The sequence below is a fragment of the Mycetomoellerius zeteki genome, unplaced genomic scaffold (assembly GCF_001594055.1).
Source record: "Mycetomoellerius zeteki isolate Tzet28-1 unplaced genomic scaffold, Tzet1.0 scaffold223, whole genome shotgun sequence".
In the NCBI taxonomy this organism is placed as follows: Eukaryota; Metazoa; Arthropoda; class Insecta; order Hymenoptera; family Formicidae; genus Mycetomoellerius; species Mycetomoellerius zeteki.
In genome coordinates, this window is record NW_017257198.1 from 1,361,071 (window position 1) to 1,380,835 (window position 19,765).

The 19,765-nt window shown below is 40.5% G+C and overlaps 1 protein-coding gene across 4 annotated transcripts in view; it reads left to right on the top strand.

Annotated features, from left to right (window-relative positions):
• The window catches only part of retn (retained), a 113,434-nt gene that overhangs the window by 88,484 nt on the left and 5,185 nt on the right, over positions 1–19,765 (top strand). For all 4 annotated transcript variants that reach the window (XM_018448561.1, XM_018448562.1, XM_018448563.1 and 1 more), the window contains one exon: positions 19,440–19,623. In XM_018448561.1, the coding sequence (XP_018304063.1) occupies positions 19,440–19,623 (184 nt within the window). The remainder of the gene's footprint in view (positions 1–19,439; positions 19,624–19,765) is intronic.

A 19,765-nucleotide genomic window follows, 5' to 3' on the forward strand; every position in this document is an offset into this window, starting at 1 on the left:
CGATAACATGTTGCATCTGCTCGGCACCGAAAGCACCGAAATTAGAATCGACGAGCGAAGCGGAACAACGCCCATGAAATCGCACATTTTCTCACGCGCGTTACCGCGCGATAACGTGCTCGCGTCTTTCACACGCACGACAGACAAGAGTTAGAATGATTCCGAGATACCGTAATTAGCACAGTCGCGACTATTCGTGTCTTAGCGCTGTTCTATACGTGGGCGCGTAATCTTTTCAAACGGTTACAGAAAGGAGATTGATCCGCGGCGAATCGTGGCCCGAACGTTAGACGGTGAACCGGAAACGTCGGGCTCTAATTATAAACATGGCGACTCGTCCATCAATCAAGCCCGCTAGTGATGCGTCAGTGCTTCTGTTCTTTTCCCTCTTTTTATCTTTCTCTCTCCCTCTGTCGTTTCTCTACGAAGTTTGTTTGGCGCAACTTTGAGTCTGAGACGATGCTATTATTATGCCTTCCTCCCTAGCGATAATTAGAGTAGATTGGATCAACATATCTGTCTCTTTCCAGTTGTCCTTCCATCGAGCGTCGTCAATATTTTATGAACGGTAATTTGGTACAGTAAAGAACTGCTAAGGTGCTAAACGATCGTTCGGAAAGTGATAACGTGTGGCGTTGACAGGCTCTTACGTAATGCGTGAGAACTGATCGACTTCAGTTGTACTCTGGATTTGAAAAATATTCATAATATTTTTAACATAGAAATTTTAAGAGGTGACAGAACGAGACAAATGTGTGTGAAGGACAAGAATAAAGGTCGATCGAACGGGGATGAAATCATGCGTGACCGTACAGTATCGAATAGCGTCGTTTGTTTCGCGGGTTATTATACTTCATGAATGGTAATAACGAGTCGAGAGAAAGAGAGAGAGAGAGAGAGAGATCATAAATCGTCCAGGAGATCAATGGCGATTGATCTTTCGATTCGCTCGTAACGCAGTTCGATTAAAATCGCGGCGAGGGAAGAAAAAAATAGGAGAGAGAGGGCGCGTATCTCGATGTCTCGCGGGTAAAAGCTCGGACCACGAACGTGGGCAGGGACCCAGTCGGACCCCGGGATCAGGCCCTCCCGCGGGCTGCGTTATTGTGCCGACGCGCGGCTGCCCCACGCACGCAATAATTCAACACTAACGTAACGCATAACACCTTACTACGTCCGTGGATATAAAAGACCATTCATCATATTCGGGTATATTAGTCCAGCCACCACCAATTTGTGTTTGCTATCATCGCTCTGACTCCGACTAGGCGCTCGACTTTTTAGACATACAAACGCATGGACAAATTATCGCGATTAGCCGATTATCGCTTTTGACGGCGGTAGTCTATATTTTCTTCCACGTGCGACAACTTCACTGAAAAATGACCTTTTCTTTCGCGTGTTGTATCAAAAGGTTTTCTTTTTTTTTTTTTAAATTTTATCGGTTAAATTATCAGCAAAATTTTATCAGTCAAATATACATATATATATAATTATTTTACATTAAACAATGCGAAATAATTATACGTATATATGAAAGTTTTTATATATGTAAGGCAAGTGCCACATTTTTGTTTTTAATCGAATAAAACGAGATGCTTATTTAGACGAAAAAATCATTCGGTGGCACAACGAAGATAAATGAGCTTCTTCACAGTTTTAACACCGCAAAGTGTCATCGCTTAGGTCAAAGAGATTCTTAAATAATACATCATAGTATTTCTCAACAGACAAATTCAGTAGTTTTTTTCGTTATATTTTTTTATGCTACTTATTATATAGATAACACTCACAATAATAGGGTCATTTATCGATAATATATACAATGTTTCTCAGAATAATAATAAGGCGGTTAGAAGTTATCAACTTTACGAGAATAATTTAGGTCGCATTATAATTGATAAGATAATTATATTTCTTCTGTTTGCACGTGTATGTAACAAATGATGAAGTATATAAAGAAGAGCGCACAAAATAAAAAAGTATAAAGCCAATGCTGCGCAGAATTTTATATTAGGATCGTATTTATTTTATACTTTGTGTAACACACGCGGGAACATCTTTTCGTAGAACTTATCTTTTAATGCCCCTTAAATTCGACGCGGTAATAGATATTACTAAGGTCGTTTCGCAACAAAGTGTCCCACCCGTTTCGAACCCGCCGCGACGAGGTATTCGTATATCAAAAGCGCCGACGAGGCACGCGGAACGCACAAATTCGCGCAAACGGAACATAACTTAGTTCGATATTGCCGCCGAATAGCGATGAGAACCGGTTCTAGAGAGTCAATATAACCCATGTACGATCCAGAAAATTTTCTGACGGGCGAATTATTCGATCAATCTTGCGAGTAACGTTGAATGAAATGAATAAGAGACGTAAGAACGATGACGTACGCAAATTGATTTAAATAGATTAATTGAAAAGCAAATTTAGTATAATAATAGGGCTCTCGAAATTAAATTAATCTAATATCGGACAATGAGAGCACTGATACAGCGCGGAATTTGGTGCGCAATTAAAATAATTTTATTTACGTGATTTTATTACGTGACTCTCTAAATATAAATTTGTATCCATTATTATTTCATCGGGATAACACTCTCAATATTTCATAATTTATTACTTTATGTACTATAATAATTTATTAATTTATATCCTTATTCTTATAAATTGACGAGTTACGCTTGAAATGATAACCTGTGTGGACGGGTGAGTAGAATTAGCACTCGTAATTATAACATCACAATTCACAATTAATATCATTCCTCTCTATAGTTTAGTCATTTGGCTTAACAGCGAAGAGACAAAATGGCAATTCCCTACTATACATATAATAAGGATTTGCTCACTCTTAGTCGCACATAGATAGATTACGCGGACTACAGTTGTTAAGACATCGACATATTCCTAATATTGGTGAAGTTAATGTAAGACAACGATGAATATAAATGCTGTATAACTTGCTGAAGATGGTTTGAAGAAAAATCGAAACGTTCAAGAATATTTGTATGTAATAACTCATTTGTTGAATATCGCGTAAATAAAATTGGTTCAGGTTTCATTTTTTGAGTTGTATAGTAAATTTAGTTGCAATAAATTAACAATGCTCAAAACATGCTGTCATTCTGTGCCGCATGTTATGACAAGTTTTAATATATTATAATATACTCGTATTTCAAGAAATTTTAAACGTCAAGTCATATTAAAATACATGTTTTGCAAGGCTTTTCTTTACTTTTCTGCCACTCTTCTCTCACGCAGTCTAACGTGCGCGAAATTCATGTTTATTCGCGCAAAAACTAAACTTTGCGCGTTATCGATTCGCGCGAGGACGGAGGTTCTTTATTTATCGCACATATTGCTAACACCACTCGAAAGACCGACCGTTATAAATCCCAACCCATTTAATATGCAAATCTCGGCACCTCCGACAGCCCGAGGTTGCGCACGTGCTTTTTTTTCCACCACGAACGAGTTTCAATCGCCGATGTAATTCATACTACGGCAGATGACTGCGCGAGTAGTGCCATTCTCTTCGTCGAACACGTTATTATCTTTACTTCCCTCTCTGTCGCTTCTCAGCTTCAGCTTCGCGTTCATGCACATATTATGTTCGTGTATATTTGCACTGCCGCAAATATGTTTAAGATAAAAGAACGTAAAAAGGTTACAAATCAAATCATAACGTCTTTTTTGCATTAAATATTCACAGGAATTAATTTTATCGCCGTATATATTTTCAATGTATAAGGCGATGATAAAAACGATTTCCTTAAAATTGAGATACGTCTTTGATATAATAAAAGCATTCACACAGAAATCTAACAAAGCAATTCATTTTGTGCATACGTGAGAGAAGGAAAAGATAGCGATAGAATGTAAAAGGAAAAATATGAACTAAAAAAGGAATGTAATATCAGACGATGACTATTTTTTTTTATTTCAACGATGTTAAAAAGCGCACAATCGACGAAAGGATGCATTCGAATGAATTGATCGCACGGTTCGCACATCGTTAGGTTTAAAAGTGCGTTGCAAGTGTGGAGCGGAGCTGCATCGCGTTACGGCCGGTTCAAGAAAAATGCCTTTTTACTCGCGGTGCGGGTAACGCATTAACGCGGAGAACACGTGTTCGGCACGAACACTTTTCGCTACACACTTGTGAACACGCACCGCGTACGTGACGTCTGCATACACAAGATATTACATAGGTTTTCATAGGTACGCTCTCGTCCTCCGATTTTTTTCTCTCTCGGGTCGCGATATAGGCTACGTTTACACCGTGCGCTTAGTCCGCGACCTATACGATAAATGTCTTTGTTTAACTTACAGGCTAAACAAGCAGGGTTGGCAAACGTTACTTTTCAGTTAATTTGTCGTTACTTTTTATAGTAAACAATTTGATGACAATGTTGCAATTTTTTATGACGATAACGCTAACTAACTAAACGCTAAGGTTGTACTAAAGTTAGAAAAGTCACTTTGAAAAGTAACTTGTCACTATTATGCGTTACACCGAAAAAATTATAAGTATAACGAGTAACGCGTAACGTTACTCGTTACTAAAAAGTAACGCGTTACAAATTAGGAGTTATTTTTTTCAGTAACGAATGACTTTTTCAATCCATTACAAGTAACGATTGACTTTTCTAACTCTGATGTTAGCATTACCATCATAAAAAATTCACAATGTCATTATCAAATTGTTATTATAACAAGGTAACGATCAACAAAGTAACGGCGTTACAAGTAACGCGTTACTTGCCAACCTTGTAAACAAGGATATCTATTGTATAGGCCGCGGCCTAAATGCACGGTGTAAACGTAGCCATTCATCGCGCGTCTCGTCGCTTTGAAGCTTAAACTCTGGTTAAACGCTCGACAGCGTTTTGCAGTTTCGTGCATGCCGTAGATTAAGAGACGAACGAGAGAATCGAAGAGGGCAAGTAGGAACCACCATGAAATTGAGCAACCAGCCGAGTAAAATCCACGGTTGTGGCTTAATAGTTATCGTGCCACGCAGCCGTTACTTTTAGTACCTTTTAGTACCTCCGTTCATTTCGCATGCTCCTCATCCACACGGATTCGCGCATACTTAGTGCATGCACGTCTTACATGCGAATAAGTCTCTCGAGCCCCGCGCGCCAGAAAATATTTCCATTGTGCAACTAAAGGAGACGACGGTGATTCGCCGGTGAGCTGACACACGAACGCACGATTCGCCGTTCCCCTTTTCCCTCCCATTTTCTTATTATTCGATATTTTGTGCCGGGAGCACGTTCGTATGCCGTTACTCAGTAACTGCACGCCGTCACGGCATATTGCAACTAGTTTGAATGTTTGACTTTGCCTCGCAACAGCGAAAGCAACGTTCCTCGCGAAAATAGTTTCTCCTCTCTTTCGCGCGCGACTTCCCCGCCTGCGGTACCGTGCGCTTGGCACCGATAGCCTTGACTATTCCCAAAGCAAATTAGATAACGATCGACACTATTGCAAATTTGTAATTTATAGTTTATGTTTGAATCAGTTTCTCATTGAGCGCAATACGACAGCTTACCAAAAACCAATAATGATACGCTTTCAATCCCTCATAAATCGTAGAATTCTGTACACGTCGTAGAATTGCTGTAAAGGTCCAACTACAATACAATTAGCAGTAGGCATAAGACGCAAGCAGTAGCACAACTTCTACAACCATGTCTGTCTACAATGAAGACGACGTAGCGGCAACTACGACATAAAGTTAATCAGAAAATACACTGTTTGAGGTTACATGCAAATCGAGTTTTCTCAGCAGTTGCAACACTTATAAATTCACTGACTCACTGATAATACTGAAAATCGTCGTCAAACATAGCCTCAAAATGATGCAAGACACTTGTCGTAAGCCGTAGGCAGTACCGAAATGGAAATGGTTCATTTCGCTTACGATTACAGTTGGGACCTACTAAACCGGAAATACGTCTCTTACGATTACTGTTATGGCCTAAAACTCTCCATTGTAGCTGGACCTTAACTCGTTAATCCTTTTAATTCTTTTTGACCAGAACGAATACATATTTACATTTCAATTTTTTGCGCTAAAGCAGTCATTAATCTTTCGTTATCAATATGAAATTTTTGGCTGGGTTTTTGAACTTTAGTACAGATTTTTATATTTTTGTTCCGAGTTGTAAAAGTTTTAACAAGAAATTTTTACTATCATAGAAGTTGAATTGCATTTTACTGATGTTCGTACAGATTCGTACAGATAAATTTATTTATTAGAATTTACGATAAAAAAATGGACTGTGCTTTTAAGATCAACATTGTTGGTGGAGGATTAATTTACTAATAAAGATAAAGATAATATAACAACAACGGGACTACTTGTAGCTTGATTTTAAAAAGCGTGATTTTAATATGCGGAGAAACTCCGGTTTCGGCTCGCATTATGAAAACTCAAAGGACTTACACAGCGCAACGAACGATGTCGCGGGGAAAATGTTATCGTTAACATCTTAAAGATTTCAAAGAACTCGAAACGTTATTCTCGACGGGCCTTTATTATGTAATAAATATCAAAATTCATACGCGTTACAGCCTTTACCGAGAATCGATCTTCAACCGGTCTAAAGGGACGCCTATAAAATCGTCGAAGCAAGGCGCGTCTTAGGTCGAAAAGGCAAGCGGATACGTTCACGGGAAACTTAGAAATTGCGTGAGGACCGCGAGGTTGACCGATTAAATCGATGGAATCTAGACATATGCAGCTTAAACGGACGTTATACGCGAGATTACCGGTGTCCCTCCCCTTACCTCTTTAACACCTCCGTTTATACCTCTATTTGTATCTCGCACCCGCTCCAATGTCGTTTTATCGTCTTTACGACCTTGTCGAGCAAATCGACGAGCCGGTGTCGACATCCAAGCAACGATGACCGGAGAAAGAAAGAGAAAGAGGGAGGGAAGGAAGGAAAGAGAAGGGATGGGAGGGGACAGAGAGAGAGAGAGAGAGAGAGAGGGAGAGAGAGAGAGTCAGTCAATCCACCCTGTCCATAAACACTCGGCTTCAGATACCTCCATAAAACGAAATAAAGTCCTAGCGCGGATGCCGATGGGTCGGCATTGTTCCCGCGGGTGATGGATTTCGTCTCTGACGGATCGGCCGTAAACCCCGGGACCAAATGCTTTTTTTCGAAGCGCCACCGCGGAGCCAATGCGGATGGATTCGAGATTACCTTCGGTAGACCTCCTCGATGAGGTCTTTCGTTAATCGGTCCGTCGCAGCCCACCCGTCGCTTTCGAAGGTCTTAAAACTCGGGATTACTCGGGCGTGAGAAATCCTGCACATCCCTTTGCATCCCTATAGATACGATTCGCAAAAGGGAACGTGGAAACGGATAAACGGATTTTATTAAGCGATCGAAAACGTTGAGTTTTCGCATGCGATTTTTGCATACGCACAGAGAAAAAGATTTCTTTGGATTTAATAAATTTTATTGTATCCAAATAAATTTGTTATTTGGAATGGTCCATATAAACCAATGTTTGAATCAATAAGTGCGATTGTTTGAATTTGAAACAATGTATTATATATCTTTGTCTTAAATACATTATTTGTTTGAACAGATAATGTCTATCTTCGGCATTCGCGTGATCAAATTGTACTGCACAATCGTAATTGATATAGCATATAGTGCTGTTCGTTTAATCTCGTTATTAGACGTATAAGTCATTGTTTTCGTAATTTCGGCCAAAAAATATAATGGTTGTTCTAAGAAGGCAATTATTTGCATGGACTTCTATCATAACTTCTATCAATAATATTTTGCCATTTTCAAACAAATAATTTGTTTCATTGTTTGTATTCATTGTAACCAAATAATATATTATTTGATTGAAAGATATTACTTCAAATAATAATGTTATTTCTGTCAAACAATAGAGATTTCTCGAATGAAATAACAACATTTTTATTCAAACAAATAATATTTCGTACAAGCATATGTTGTTTCAATAAAACAAATTTTAGTTAAATAAATAGGAATACTAAATCCAAAGGAACATTTTTCTCTGTGCGTTCACGTAAATTGAATCATGAACAGTAGAAAACCGTTATTAAAAGTCTTATTTTTTAATAACGGTTGCACAAAGTATAATTCAATCCTACCGTTTACCTATTCATCGCATCGCTGAATAAACTTTTCGTGACCATCGTATCCGCTGTTTGTGGAAGTTACATGATTAAGTTTTCTTATTGAATTTGAAAGATAATTTATCATATTTTAACGTCATAATTGAGTCCGCTAATATATCATCTTGGAAATAATACGGAAAATAAAAATAGAAAAATAGATTCTTAATTCTTCGTGCCATCCTGATATGACATACCCAATTTTTTTTCAATGCTTTTTCAGTTTTTGTATTGGTTATAACTTTAAAGATATATACCTTGGTTAATATTGGTGTGTTTCTTATGTCTAATGTTTTTATTTAAAAAATATTTACAATATTCATTCATTTTTATAAAAATTATAAGCAGTCGAGTCAAGTATGCCATCCTCACAGATGTATCGTTCTCGTAGTGTGACACCGAATGTACACTACTAATTGAATTGCTATCAGAAATGTAACAAATGTATACATTTATAAATATATATTTACATTAATACATATACATTATCAAGAAGTCACTAGTGCGACGTAAATCAGCCCTATTCTTCGTAGAAGAGAGACTTCGTGATAAATTTAATCGTGGTTCTCTAAAGAGGCAAGCAATCATCACTAATTATTTGGAATCCCCAGAATAATGATGTATCCCCGCGCTGATTGATGCCCTCCGGCATTGCAGCTAGGCTACGCAAAAATGACGCTTTCGTGCAGCAGACCCGAAACTCTTCAGACATTAATTATTATAATGTGGATTCGATGGTATTCGAGCGGACCTTGACAGAGCGTGCATCTTGAAACTGGTAGCTGAGACTTTATGGATCACTCTCCGAAAAATTCCACGAATTTTCGCATTTCTCTCGAATTGTTCTCGAGATTATACTTGTTTTGTTTTAAAAATGCTTTTCAACCAATCGCACGAAAAATTAAATCACATTTTAATAAGTTCTTGTTTATACGTCAATCGAGATATATTGGAAAATCGAAATTGAGCTACCGATGTTCTTCTGCGTGGAAAAATTAGCTCCAAATGTGAATGCAGGAATCTGAATCCGCTTGACCTTTAACCGGATAATTGAATTTCTACCGCGCGTGTCTACGTGACAGTTATGGTTAGTAACACGGGAACGTTACACCTGTCCAATTAGTTATTCAGCCGTGCGCGCGCGAGAGTTCGACCTACATTTTCCAGTAGCAGACAGGTGACCGGATGGCTTCCAGCATCCGAGAGTCGAGAGGGAGCCGCCGGCTGCTCTCCGGCACGTTTCAGTGCTATAGATAGTGCGCACGCGAGCGCACGCGGACGGCCGAATGAACGAGCGAGTGAACGGTCGAACGAAAAGCATTTAGCAGGATGACGTTCGCACATTCTAGACGTCCCGACGCCGGGCGTTCCCCGGGCGATCATCCGTTACGTTCTCGTGACGTAATTGTCGAATTCTTGTCCCAAGAGTCAGCCTTCGTTTACCAACGGTCGAGAGGCACGAGCTTCGACTTCCCGGTCCGTAGTGTCTGTCGGCAGCGCTCGTAGTTGGAATTATTGTCTACCCCAGAACGTAAAGATTGATTTATGGAGATACTACCACTATCTTTCGCGGTCTGACTCTCGGACCATGCACTTAATTTTGAACGTGTCGCTCTCGATTAGATTGAACAAGCGCTATTTTTATAAAATCATTAATTATCACGAGAGAATTAAAAGTCTTCTTTCGATGGTTCAAATTTTTAGCAGATGATCGATTCTACCGCGACATCTTGAGACTATACTTGAGATAGTCTTAAAATGTAAGACTCGCGACTATGAATATGACCTTGGTCAACGTCGGGTAACTAACGTTATTGCTTGACTATGTCTCTTGATGATGTCCGTTTATGCACGTTATTTTCACGCTCTGATGATGGTAACAATTTTTCATGGGAACAACATGCGGGTATGCATTATTGGAACTATCGAGTAACGAGTCGCATTATAAATGTTATTCATGAACGATATCTCCGCATAATGCGACATAATGAAAGACTATACGCGATGTAACTCACGATAAGAAAGGAAGAAGGTACGAGAGGGGGTAGCGAGCGAAAGCAGAAGGAGGATAAGATGATTCGAGCGGAAGAAGGACGAGCCGAGGAACGGATATCGTATTCTGCGGGCGGCGCGATGCTGTAGCGTGGGAAGTAAAATACGACTGTTATAGACGGCCGACGGCCATTTTCATTCTGGCGGTTCAGTATTGGAGGGGCACTAAGTCTGAACTAATTTGCTTATTAATATTTCACAACAGCGCCGATCGCTCTGGGGGTTCGTGATGCATCGCTTCTCCCTTTCCTTCGCTCGCTCGCTCGCTCGCTCACAGCTTCCTCCCCATAGCTCTCCTTCCCTTTCAGCCTTTCTCTCTTTCTCTCTTTCTGTGTATGTGCGCCATAGGACGACCTTTCCTCTCGCCTCGTCCCTCTTCTTCACGCAGTTCTGAAAGGAGCCGCGAAACCTCTTTGGCTTTGTGAACCATGCGTGTACGATCGGCCCTTCGTTTCCCTCATGAAAGAAAGCCTGGCCGCGTCCTACGCGAGCTTCTACACGCCTACACGTGTCTGCGGCCAGGTGGCCGTGGTTAAGGTTTTCAGCGATACCAAACACGCGCCAATCTTTATTACGGATTTGTTTGAGACCTCGCCGACATGTTGAGCCACGCGACGAAAAGGCCATCACCGAATGAACGATGATAGCCAACGAATGTGTAAAATGTGCATGAAGATCCCGGACGACGAATTTCCTGCAAAATTGCATTGTCAGTCATTCTGAGTCATGACCGAGTCAGAAGCGAAAATTTACTTCTACAACGTACGCCCGCGTAAGTGACTTGTCATCGACGAAATAGCTTTCACTCGACAAAACAAAAATACAAAATATACGATATAAATATTTGCTATCAATTCAACAAATCATGAAAAAACGTTGAAGACATATTATTTTTTTTAAATTCTTGTTTATAAACTAATTTCCATCTAATCATTTAAATGGTAAACTCATCAGAACATAGTTTAATGAATACGCGTCCACCACGACTGTAATGCAAGACGTTTAACGAACAAACTTCATTACCACTTATGACGATTTATCCCGATGCGATTAACGTCGTTAAAGCCCAAAGGCGTATCAGCGAGTTTACGACCCCTGACGAATTCGCATCTCGCAATAGTCGCAATGGCCGCACTAAGTCCCGTCGTGCCGTGGAGGCCGGGATTTGGGTCGTGGCGGACGTGGTGCACGACGGACGTAAACTCTTATTCTGGCAGAATGACAAGTACGAATCGAAAGTTATTTTCGCCGCTCGATATAGGTTGATTTATATCTGGCATCAGACAATAACGTAGCGTAGATTTCGCACTTTGGATAGCCGTTTTATAACCCCGAGAATAGCGGCGAGACGGTCGCGTTCGCGGAAGATTCGATAATTATTCCGCGCTAAATGTTACGAGAATAATAATGCGCCGTGCACATCGTCAGTCGTTAAATTTTTTATGACCATCGCGACAGCTTATTCCAGTGTGATTTCGCGTTATTATACGATACGCGTCTGTCTCCAGGTGCGAAAGTACTCGAGTTCCAAGAGATACGTCTAGCTTTCATCCCGATCTTCTTCACTATGGAATCAAGATTGTCTTTCGTATGATTTTTCATTACTCGAATACTCGGTCTTAATTTACGACCGGCATTCCCATGCCTCAACGTTTTATGCGATGATTTATTACTTTATATGCGACCCTTCGACAAGAGGTTGACGTCTCAACGAGATAATTTGCCAACTAGACGCTTCTAAAGCGCATCCTTCCATCCGGCTTCTAGGCGATAGTGTCGCTTTTGTCGAGGCAGCTTCCCGATCGAAGAATGATCATCGCCCTTTCTGCCATTCGTGTCGAAATAAAGTCGTATATGCGACCGGTTGTAGAGATACGGTACGCCGGTTAACACGGCATTTTACGTCACATCAAAGCTTCGCCACATTGTTGGCAAGTGCTTCGGCAGTAATCTCGACTATATTCCTCACGTTTATCTCCCGTAAGAGCAACTGTGAGAGTAGCCATGCGCGAGCAAAGGAACGACGACAGACTCGTCGTCGTTGCTGTCTTCTTCTTCGTGGTCGTCTCCTCTAGGACCGTGGTGGAACAGTTCGACGAAGAGCACGACCGTAGAATCAACGTTCCGCGAAAAGACAGCATCTCTCGTGAAAGACAATACCGTCTGTCTGACGTCGGGTCCCTGTACGTGGATTCTAATTACGGCAGAGACAGTAAGACTCCGAAAGTAAACGTATTAATTTTAATCGTGTTAATCAAGAGGCGAATGTTGTACTCAGATTTGCAAGCGTAACAAATGACAAAAAGAAAGATGCGGACATCTGGCACGCGAAACACTTGATATTATTTCTTTGTAAGAAGCATTGTGTTCGAATGTCGCGTTTAAATCCTCGCCGACTTAAAAAGTCGGCTTCGTTTGAGCAACCGAATCGTACACATGGTACCTCGGCGGGGCAAGCGTGCAAATCGGAGCTTGTCGTAAAGTCTATCAAAGAAACCGTAGAGCCGACGCCGCAAGCGAGCGCACTTTATCGTTCGCGATATTATTTGGAGATTTTATTGTCGTCACGCAACCTCGATACACATGCGTGCGCGGATCTCATCGTTTCTCCGAGGGCCACCCAGACCGCGGTCTTCATCATCGTTCACGGATTCTGATCCAGGGGGTCGGTTATACGTATATCTTAAAATGAGAGGAAGATTATAAAAGCGAGCGAATTCACTAGGTGTTGACCAATGAAATTATAAATATTCTAGTAAATTCGCTCGCTTTTATAATATTGTTTCGAGATATCTAATCGATATTTTCTTCGAAGAAAAATCTGATGGTAAAATCATAGACGTAACAAGAATAGACTGTGCATTTTGATCAAGTTGTCTATCGACGTAAAAAGAGTGAAATAGTTTGAATCATATTTCTCTCTCTTTCTAATTTCTAAAGTAGGTATTGAATTGAAGAGAGATACTGATAGAGTTGTAAAAATGTGTTGATACATCTATACTCCGTTAGAAAAAACTAAATCATAATTCCCGAGTAGAAATTTTGCTCCTACTTTGAATATTAGTTTTAGGACGTATGTAGACTCTAAAGATTTATAATTAGGACATATGTAGGCTCTGGAGATTTATAATAGGTTCTAATCTAATGAATTGAATTCCTACGTTGAGCCTGTAAATGGCAGTTATCGAAAAATTTTCTATTTTTTTAGGTTCAAAAGAAGTTTGATTGTTTAAGTATCAAAACAAGTTTATGAGGTTTAATTGAAGTTGAAAGAGATTGAAAGTGGGACTAAAATTTCGACTCGGGAATGTTGCAATAAGATCGAAGAATGTGCAGTCTATACGATTATTATAATAGATTATTAAATCTATGGATAAAATAAACAAACGCGGAAAAATAAATGAGAAGCTATTAATAATGTAAAAGTGTGATACGCGTTCATCCATCGATTCGTTCTTCTGCAAACGCGAGAAGGTATAACTAGTGCGTTGACTCGCTGTGTTTAAACTTATTAACGTTTGTGTATCTGTATTCTCTTATGCGTCTGATACGCCCAGCGAATAATCCGCCATCGATCTCGAATATTTTACATTCGATCCATCTTGTTTTCTCGGATTATGTCGCTCGACGAGGAGACATTGGGAGAGGCACCAACGATACCACCCACGAAGCGCTTCTCTATTTTGCTCCACACCCGTAACTTAGTCGACGCCCCGGGGATGCCTCGTCGACTGACGGAAATACAATTATTTGATTCTAGCAACAAGTGGCTCTTGGGGGATCGTTAACGGTGGATCCTCGTAGAGATTTCGATGCCTCGATAGCGGAACCCGCCACCAACGGTGTTGCATTTGTGGTCGCATGATGTATCGCGGTTCTAACGCGCGAAGAAACACAACATCGTTCTGCAGTAGCCTATAAGGCACATCTGTAAAAGTTTGTCGTTGATAATTTGCGAGTTGTTTACATGTCTTGCGTGTTTGTATCGATTCACGGCTCACGTTAAGTCAATGACTGTTGTATTCAAATCTCGACGGACTTGAAGATTTCAAATACAAAACCGGCTAACACGACACTTGAGAAGGAAGTTTGAGGGATGAATAATCGGAAAAGAGAGAATATACGGCTAAAAGACGATTGAAGAGACAAAAAGGAATAGGAAAAGAGGAAAGGATAGAGAGGGGGGGGGAGAGAAAAGAAGGTATACAAAGAAATGCAACGACGAGACTCGTAAGCATTGCTACAAAAGCGCAGCCGTTGAACGCAACCCTTCGTATGCCTTCATCGTTTCATTGCGGCACTCTCCGACAGTTAACTTCACTAAGACGGATCGTAAATTACGCCAATATTTCCGCGAAATCCTAACAAGATTATAAACCAGATTGTAGCGGTCTATGCGGCGGCTGCGGCCGTACCGTGCTCCCTCTTTCCTCTCGGGACCTTTCTTAATCTTCGAGCCTCTCGACCGGAGAGCCGGAGTGAGAACTCGAGTGATGCGGAGAAAAAAAAAGGGTGAAGAGAAAGAGAGGGGGGGAGGGGGAGTAAACAGGGAGGAGATCTATTTATAATGCGTTTGCGTCTTTGCAGGGGCCCAGCCGGTGAAGGCAGTAAATGTCACGTGTATTTCATATGAAACTCCACCCTCTCCCAGCTATTCCTCGCAATGCCAATCTCTTTTGCTGGCCTGATAATGCCAAGCGCTAACAAAGTTAACCTGCGCGAGACTCTCATCTCTAGAAATCATCTCTTTCTCTCTCTTTCTCTTTCGTCCTCGTCCCTTTTTCCTAATCCTCCTCTTTTCGAACTTTTCTTTGCTTCGTTTTTCGAAAAGAATCTTTTCGGAAACGTCATAAAGGATCTTTTCGGAAACGAAATGCGGTTACCTGCGTAAGTATACATAGCTTCTACAAAAGACATTTTGCTGGATCATCTATAGTTATATACTTAATCATCAAGTATGATAGGAAGACGTATAACAACGTGAGCCGCAAATCAGCTCGATGAAAGGTACGATGTCCACTTTCAAAAAATTTGAAAATCTAAGAGCTGTTCAAGGTCGATGTTTTTTGGCTTGAATTGAAATGTGTCAGTATTCACGCCCAATACCGTTCCTACTCCTCATTTCATTGCTGTTTTGTCGTAGCGCGCGATGCTCGGTCTCATGGACGACACTAGTTCAAAATCGTTAAAAGTTTCTGACTTGTGTCTTTCACTATGTTTAAAAGTATTCTTTTATTCATATTTTTATAGTTAAATATACTATGAATAATAGTATCTTATAATATTAGTAACAGAATAATTAACAGACCAAGCATCGCACGCTATGACAAAACAGCAAGTAAGGAGTAGGAATAGGAACGGTAATAAGTGTGAATACCGACACATTTCGACTTCAAGCCAAAAAAACACCGACCTTGAACAGTTCTGATCTAAATTATCGGGGATAAATCGTATCGATCTTGATTTTGCTTCCTTAATTAATCAAGAAATGTGTCTTAATGCGCTTAGAAAAGAAAAGGTCTTAAGATCTGGGATTTTAAATTACCCTTAACGGGAACAACCGAATGGCTGGCGATAAATGACGTGCGATTTTACAGGAGTATATTCCATTGATTATATTCGATGGATTCCGGGGTCGTCACGCGAGATTCTGGGAAAAGTCGTTTCGCGCGTCTGAAACTCCCTTTGAGCGCGGGGAGACCGGTCCGCACATCGACAAGATGGGGTGAATGCGTGTGTTAATGAAGGCTTCCAACGTAACCAATTGTTATTAGATCGGACACTCCCTCGACCCCGCCGCGTCTATTCGCCCCTCGCAATAACCCATAAAATGAAACATTTTGTTTCGTATATCAATTACCCCCACTACACCTTCGCAAGGGTATACTCGACAAATATGATACCAAGACGCGCCTACGTTCGTGGGATTTCTCGGTTCGGTCTTCTCCCCTAAGAGAAACATTATTGAAACAGAACGGTGGCGCCTGAATTTCCTAAGAAAATTATCTTAGTTTTATAGCTCATAATTTAACCGCTTTGTCATTTGAAGTAAATCAAGCCGTCTGATCCTGTTTAACATTTGTCCAACGCTTTCGTTTAATTTATCGGGATATTACAGAAAATATACGATGGATCTCGTCGCTACCGTTTGCGGGAAACGAGGGTTGATTGGATTGATGATACGTGCCGTGCACATGATTTTTATCATAAAATCTGTCGCATGCTTTTTTCCGCGGAAAACTCGCGGCGATACCGCGTAATGTACGCGAAGCGAATGGCTACTTTGACTCGTTGAAAGCAACATGCGATGGCCACTGTTGCTCGTCGCGGTGCTACTTCGCCACCACTACTTGGACGAGTCCGCGGCATGGCGCGACGGCGGCCGTTATAAAAATAACTGCTGATTGGACGCCCTACCAAGAAAAGTCGTAATCGCATCCTGAAACGTTCCCTTCCTCCCCCCTCTCTCTCTCTCTCTCCTCTCTTTGTCCGTCCCTCTTCCTTTCTCTTATTTCCCTTTTACTCTCTTTCTCTCCCTATATATCCTCTCCTTTCTCTCGCTATTTTATCTTCCTGAGCATTCACTCCTGCTGTTTTGTATCGCCCCTCCCTTTCTCGTCAATCTCGTGTCGAGAAATATTACATCGCGTAAGAAGGGTGAACGTAACTTCGCAAATCCTTTTCTGCCTCTTTAAGAATTTTAAAATTCGAAAAAATTTGAAAATTCGATAATTTATAAAATAAAGCAACGTGATTTTTACACGTATCTTTTTTCATTTGATTCTTTTATTTTAGTCGCTCATTGAGGAACTACGATACTTATTTGGTTTTGTACATCATGATTCATATCGAGAGAAAGTTGACGCTTTGTTAGAATATTGCATTGCGAGAAATTTCACGAAGCACTCTAGCATAAACAGCGAGAGGAAGATGATCTGATACTCGGTGCATCGCTGCCGCCGTCGATTGCATTTTCACCGAGGAGTCTCGCGCAATGCAAGGGACGAGAGGGAACGAGTATTGGCCGCCATGTTGTGCAGCTTTTATCGCCGCGCCCTACATAGGAACATTAAGCGCGGGTTGCCGGGTTGCGCGTATATCAACAATAATTGCAGGGCCAATAATAAACCCGAAGGGAGCACGCTCGATAGCCCGAAATTGCTGGTTCCCCTACCCCGAGCAGCGCGGTTTTATTGCCTCCTCTCGTCGGTCAGAAATGGCGGCAGCCCCCTTCATCGTCCTCGATGGCGGATAAACGATCCTGCGATACGGCGCCGCGCCGCGAACGTGCGCTTCTCCTTCTCATTGTCCGTATCTGCGTCTGTCTGTGTTGTCTGCGTGTTCCCGTACAACGTGTTCCCGCGTACCGAGGCATCTCTTACAGAATCGTTCGCGAGCTCGTAAAGAGCCGCAAAAGCGGGCTCCGCACGCGCGATAGTCGCAAGTATTGCCCTTGTTAACGCCCTGTTAACTCGAACCTTTGGACAAACTCGTAAAATTCACCGGCTCCGTGGAAAACAGCGACCACCACGCGGCGAAGGATCGAGTTATCGACAAATTTCGAGCCTCAGAGTCTTGTACGTTGAAACGTAAAAATCAAGAGTGTAAAAAATAGGAAATTAAATTACGATACGCTTGATGATGCATTGGTGTAATTTAAATATTACTGAAACTGGAAATTATTGATTTATAATTTTTCTTTCTGTCTCTTCACGAGATAAAAAAATGACACGCGCTTTTAATGTTTGAAGCGTTATTATGATTTTACTTCGTGAAAGATTTTCAATCGTTTATTCGTTTCAGAATGTCGCTCGGTGCGTTTATGCGCGACTCTAAACCTCAGATTACGCCAACTCGAAAGGTCGTAAAGGTGCGTTTACGTTTACGTAGTTTAAGCGCACGATAGAGAGAGTCGCGGGCACCGCTCTTGTTAACACTCCGTTAACTCGTGGCTCAAGCAACCTCGTAAAATTCGATGGCCTGGCTACCATAGTAGGCGGCGATAATACGCGTTCACGAATTAACTGAAGAATTTCTTGTATCTTTCTGAATGTCGCTTGACGAGGAATATTTCTCACATTATTACATGCCATCGGCTTCCACGTGTAGCGTTGTATAATTCCGAATGCACGGCATCTTAACATTATATTCCATAAAACGTGCGTCTTTCTTTAAAACGGCTCAATTAATTTTTAGTGCTGGAAAAGATTTATTTTATCGGACAAATATTATCAAAAGCAGAATTTCTTGCCAATTTTTGTTAGAATTTCGTGGATACGAATGTTATTTGCATCGTCATTTTATCGTGTGAGAGCTCATAAAAGAGCCGTTTGCGAGCACCAATCAATAACATTTAATACAACCGCTTCGATACCTCATCGGATTTTCCACTCTGTGTTCGTTTTCTACCTTTAATCGGTTATGCTTTCTCTCTTTCTTTATTTCGTATATATCTGACGCAATATACACCCTAAGGAAGATCGTAAAAGACTTGCGTGATTGTTGCGAATTCGTTATTACTCTTGTTAACGCCCCACGCTAGATATCTCTGGACAAACCTCATAAAATTCAACGGTTTTACGCTAGTCGTGCTTTAAGATGATCGCAAAATCTTGACTGATCACGCAATGAATAAAGGATGGTTTACATCACCTACTGTCTGATTATATCACTCGTTTATTGATTTTGCGAAATTCCGAGGTAATCTTAGGAAATCCCTTAAAATCTTTCGTGAAATTTCTGAATATTTATTAGTCAGGTATATTTTACGTAGTAACGAATCGTATGTTATGAATTAACTAATATAAATTAAATAATATAAATATAATATAGATAATAATAAATATGAATATAATATAATAATATAATTTTATTTATTATTGAGAAAATTATAAAAAATAAAATAGTATAATTTTTATACGTGCCATGCGTTTAAATTTCACGCAGATTAAAATCTTTTTTCTTAAAGTGAATAATAATATCATTTTCACCCAGAACGCTGGGTTAATTGTCACATTTTCGCAGCTTCATTTAAAATTAAATAACTTATTTTTACGATATAATGAATTCATGAGTAATATTTTTTTAATACTTAAAGGAATTAAAGGTATATTACAACGTATATATAATATTTCAAAATTAGGCATCCACTTTTTTCTCAAAATCTTCTATATATGTAAAATACATAAAGTCATCTTTATTTTACAGGTACACCCATTAGCCGCCTGCCCATCATGGCAAAATCCGTATTGGATCTCTATGAGCTTTACAAGTTAGTAGTATTACGAGGTGGACTGGTCGAGGTAATCAACAAGAAGCTGTGGCAGGAAATTATCAAAGGCCTTCGACTACCAGCGAGCATCACTTCCGCCGCGTTTACTTTGCGAACTCAGTAAGTAGATGAAGTTTCTCATCCGGGACCCCGGTCTTGCCTATACAGACATAATGTCCAGGTCCTCCGTAATTCGCATACAATAAGTCTTAGTCGACGAAGAGTCATCCGAGCGTGAAATCTGTTGCAATGACTAAGAGCG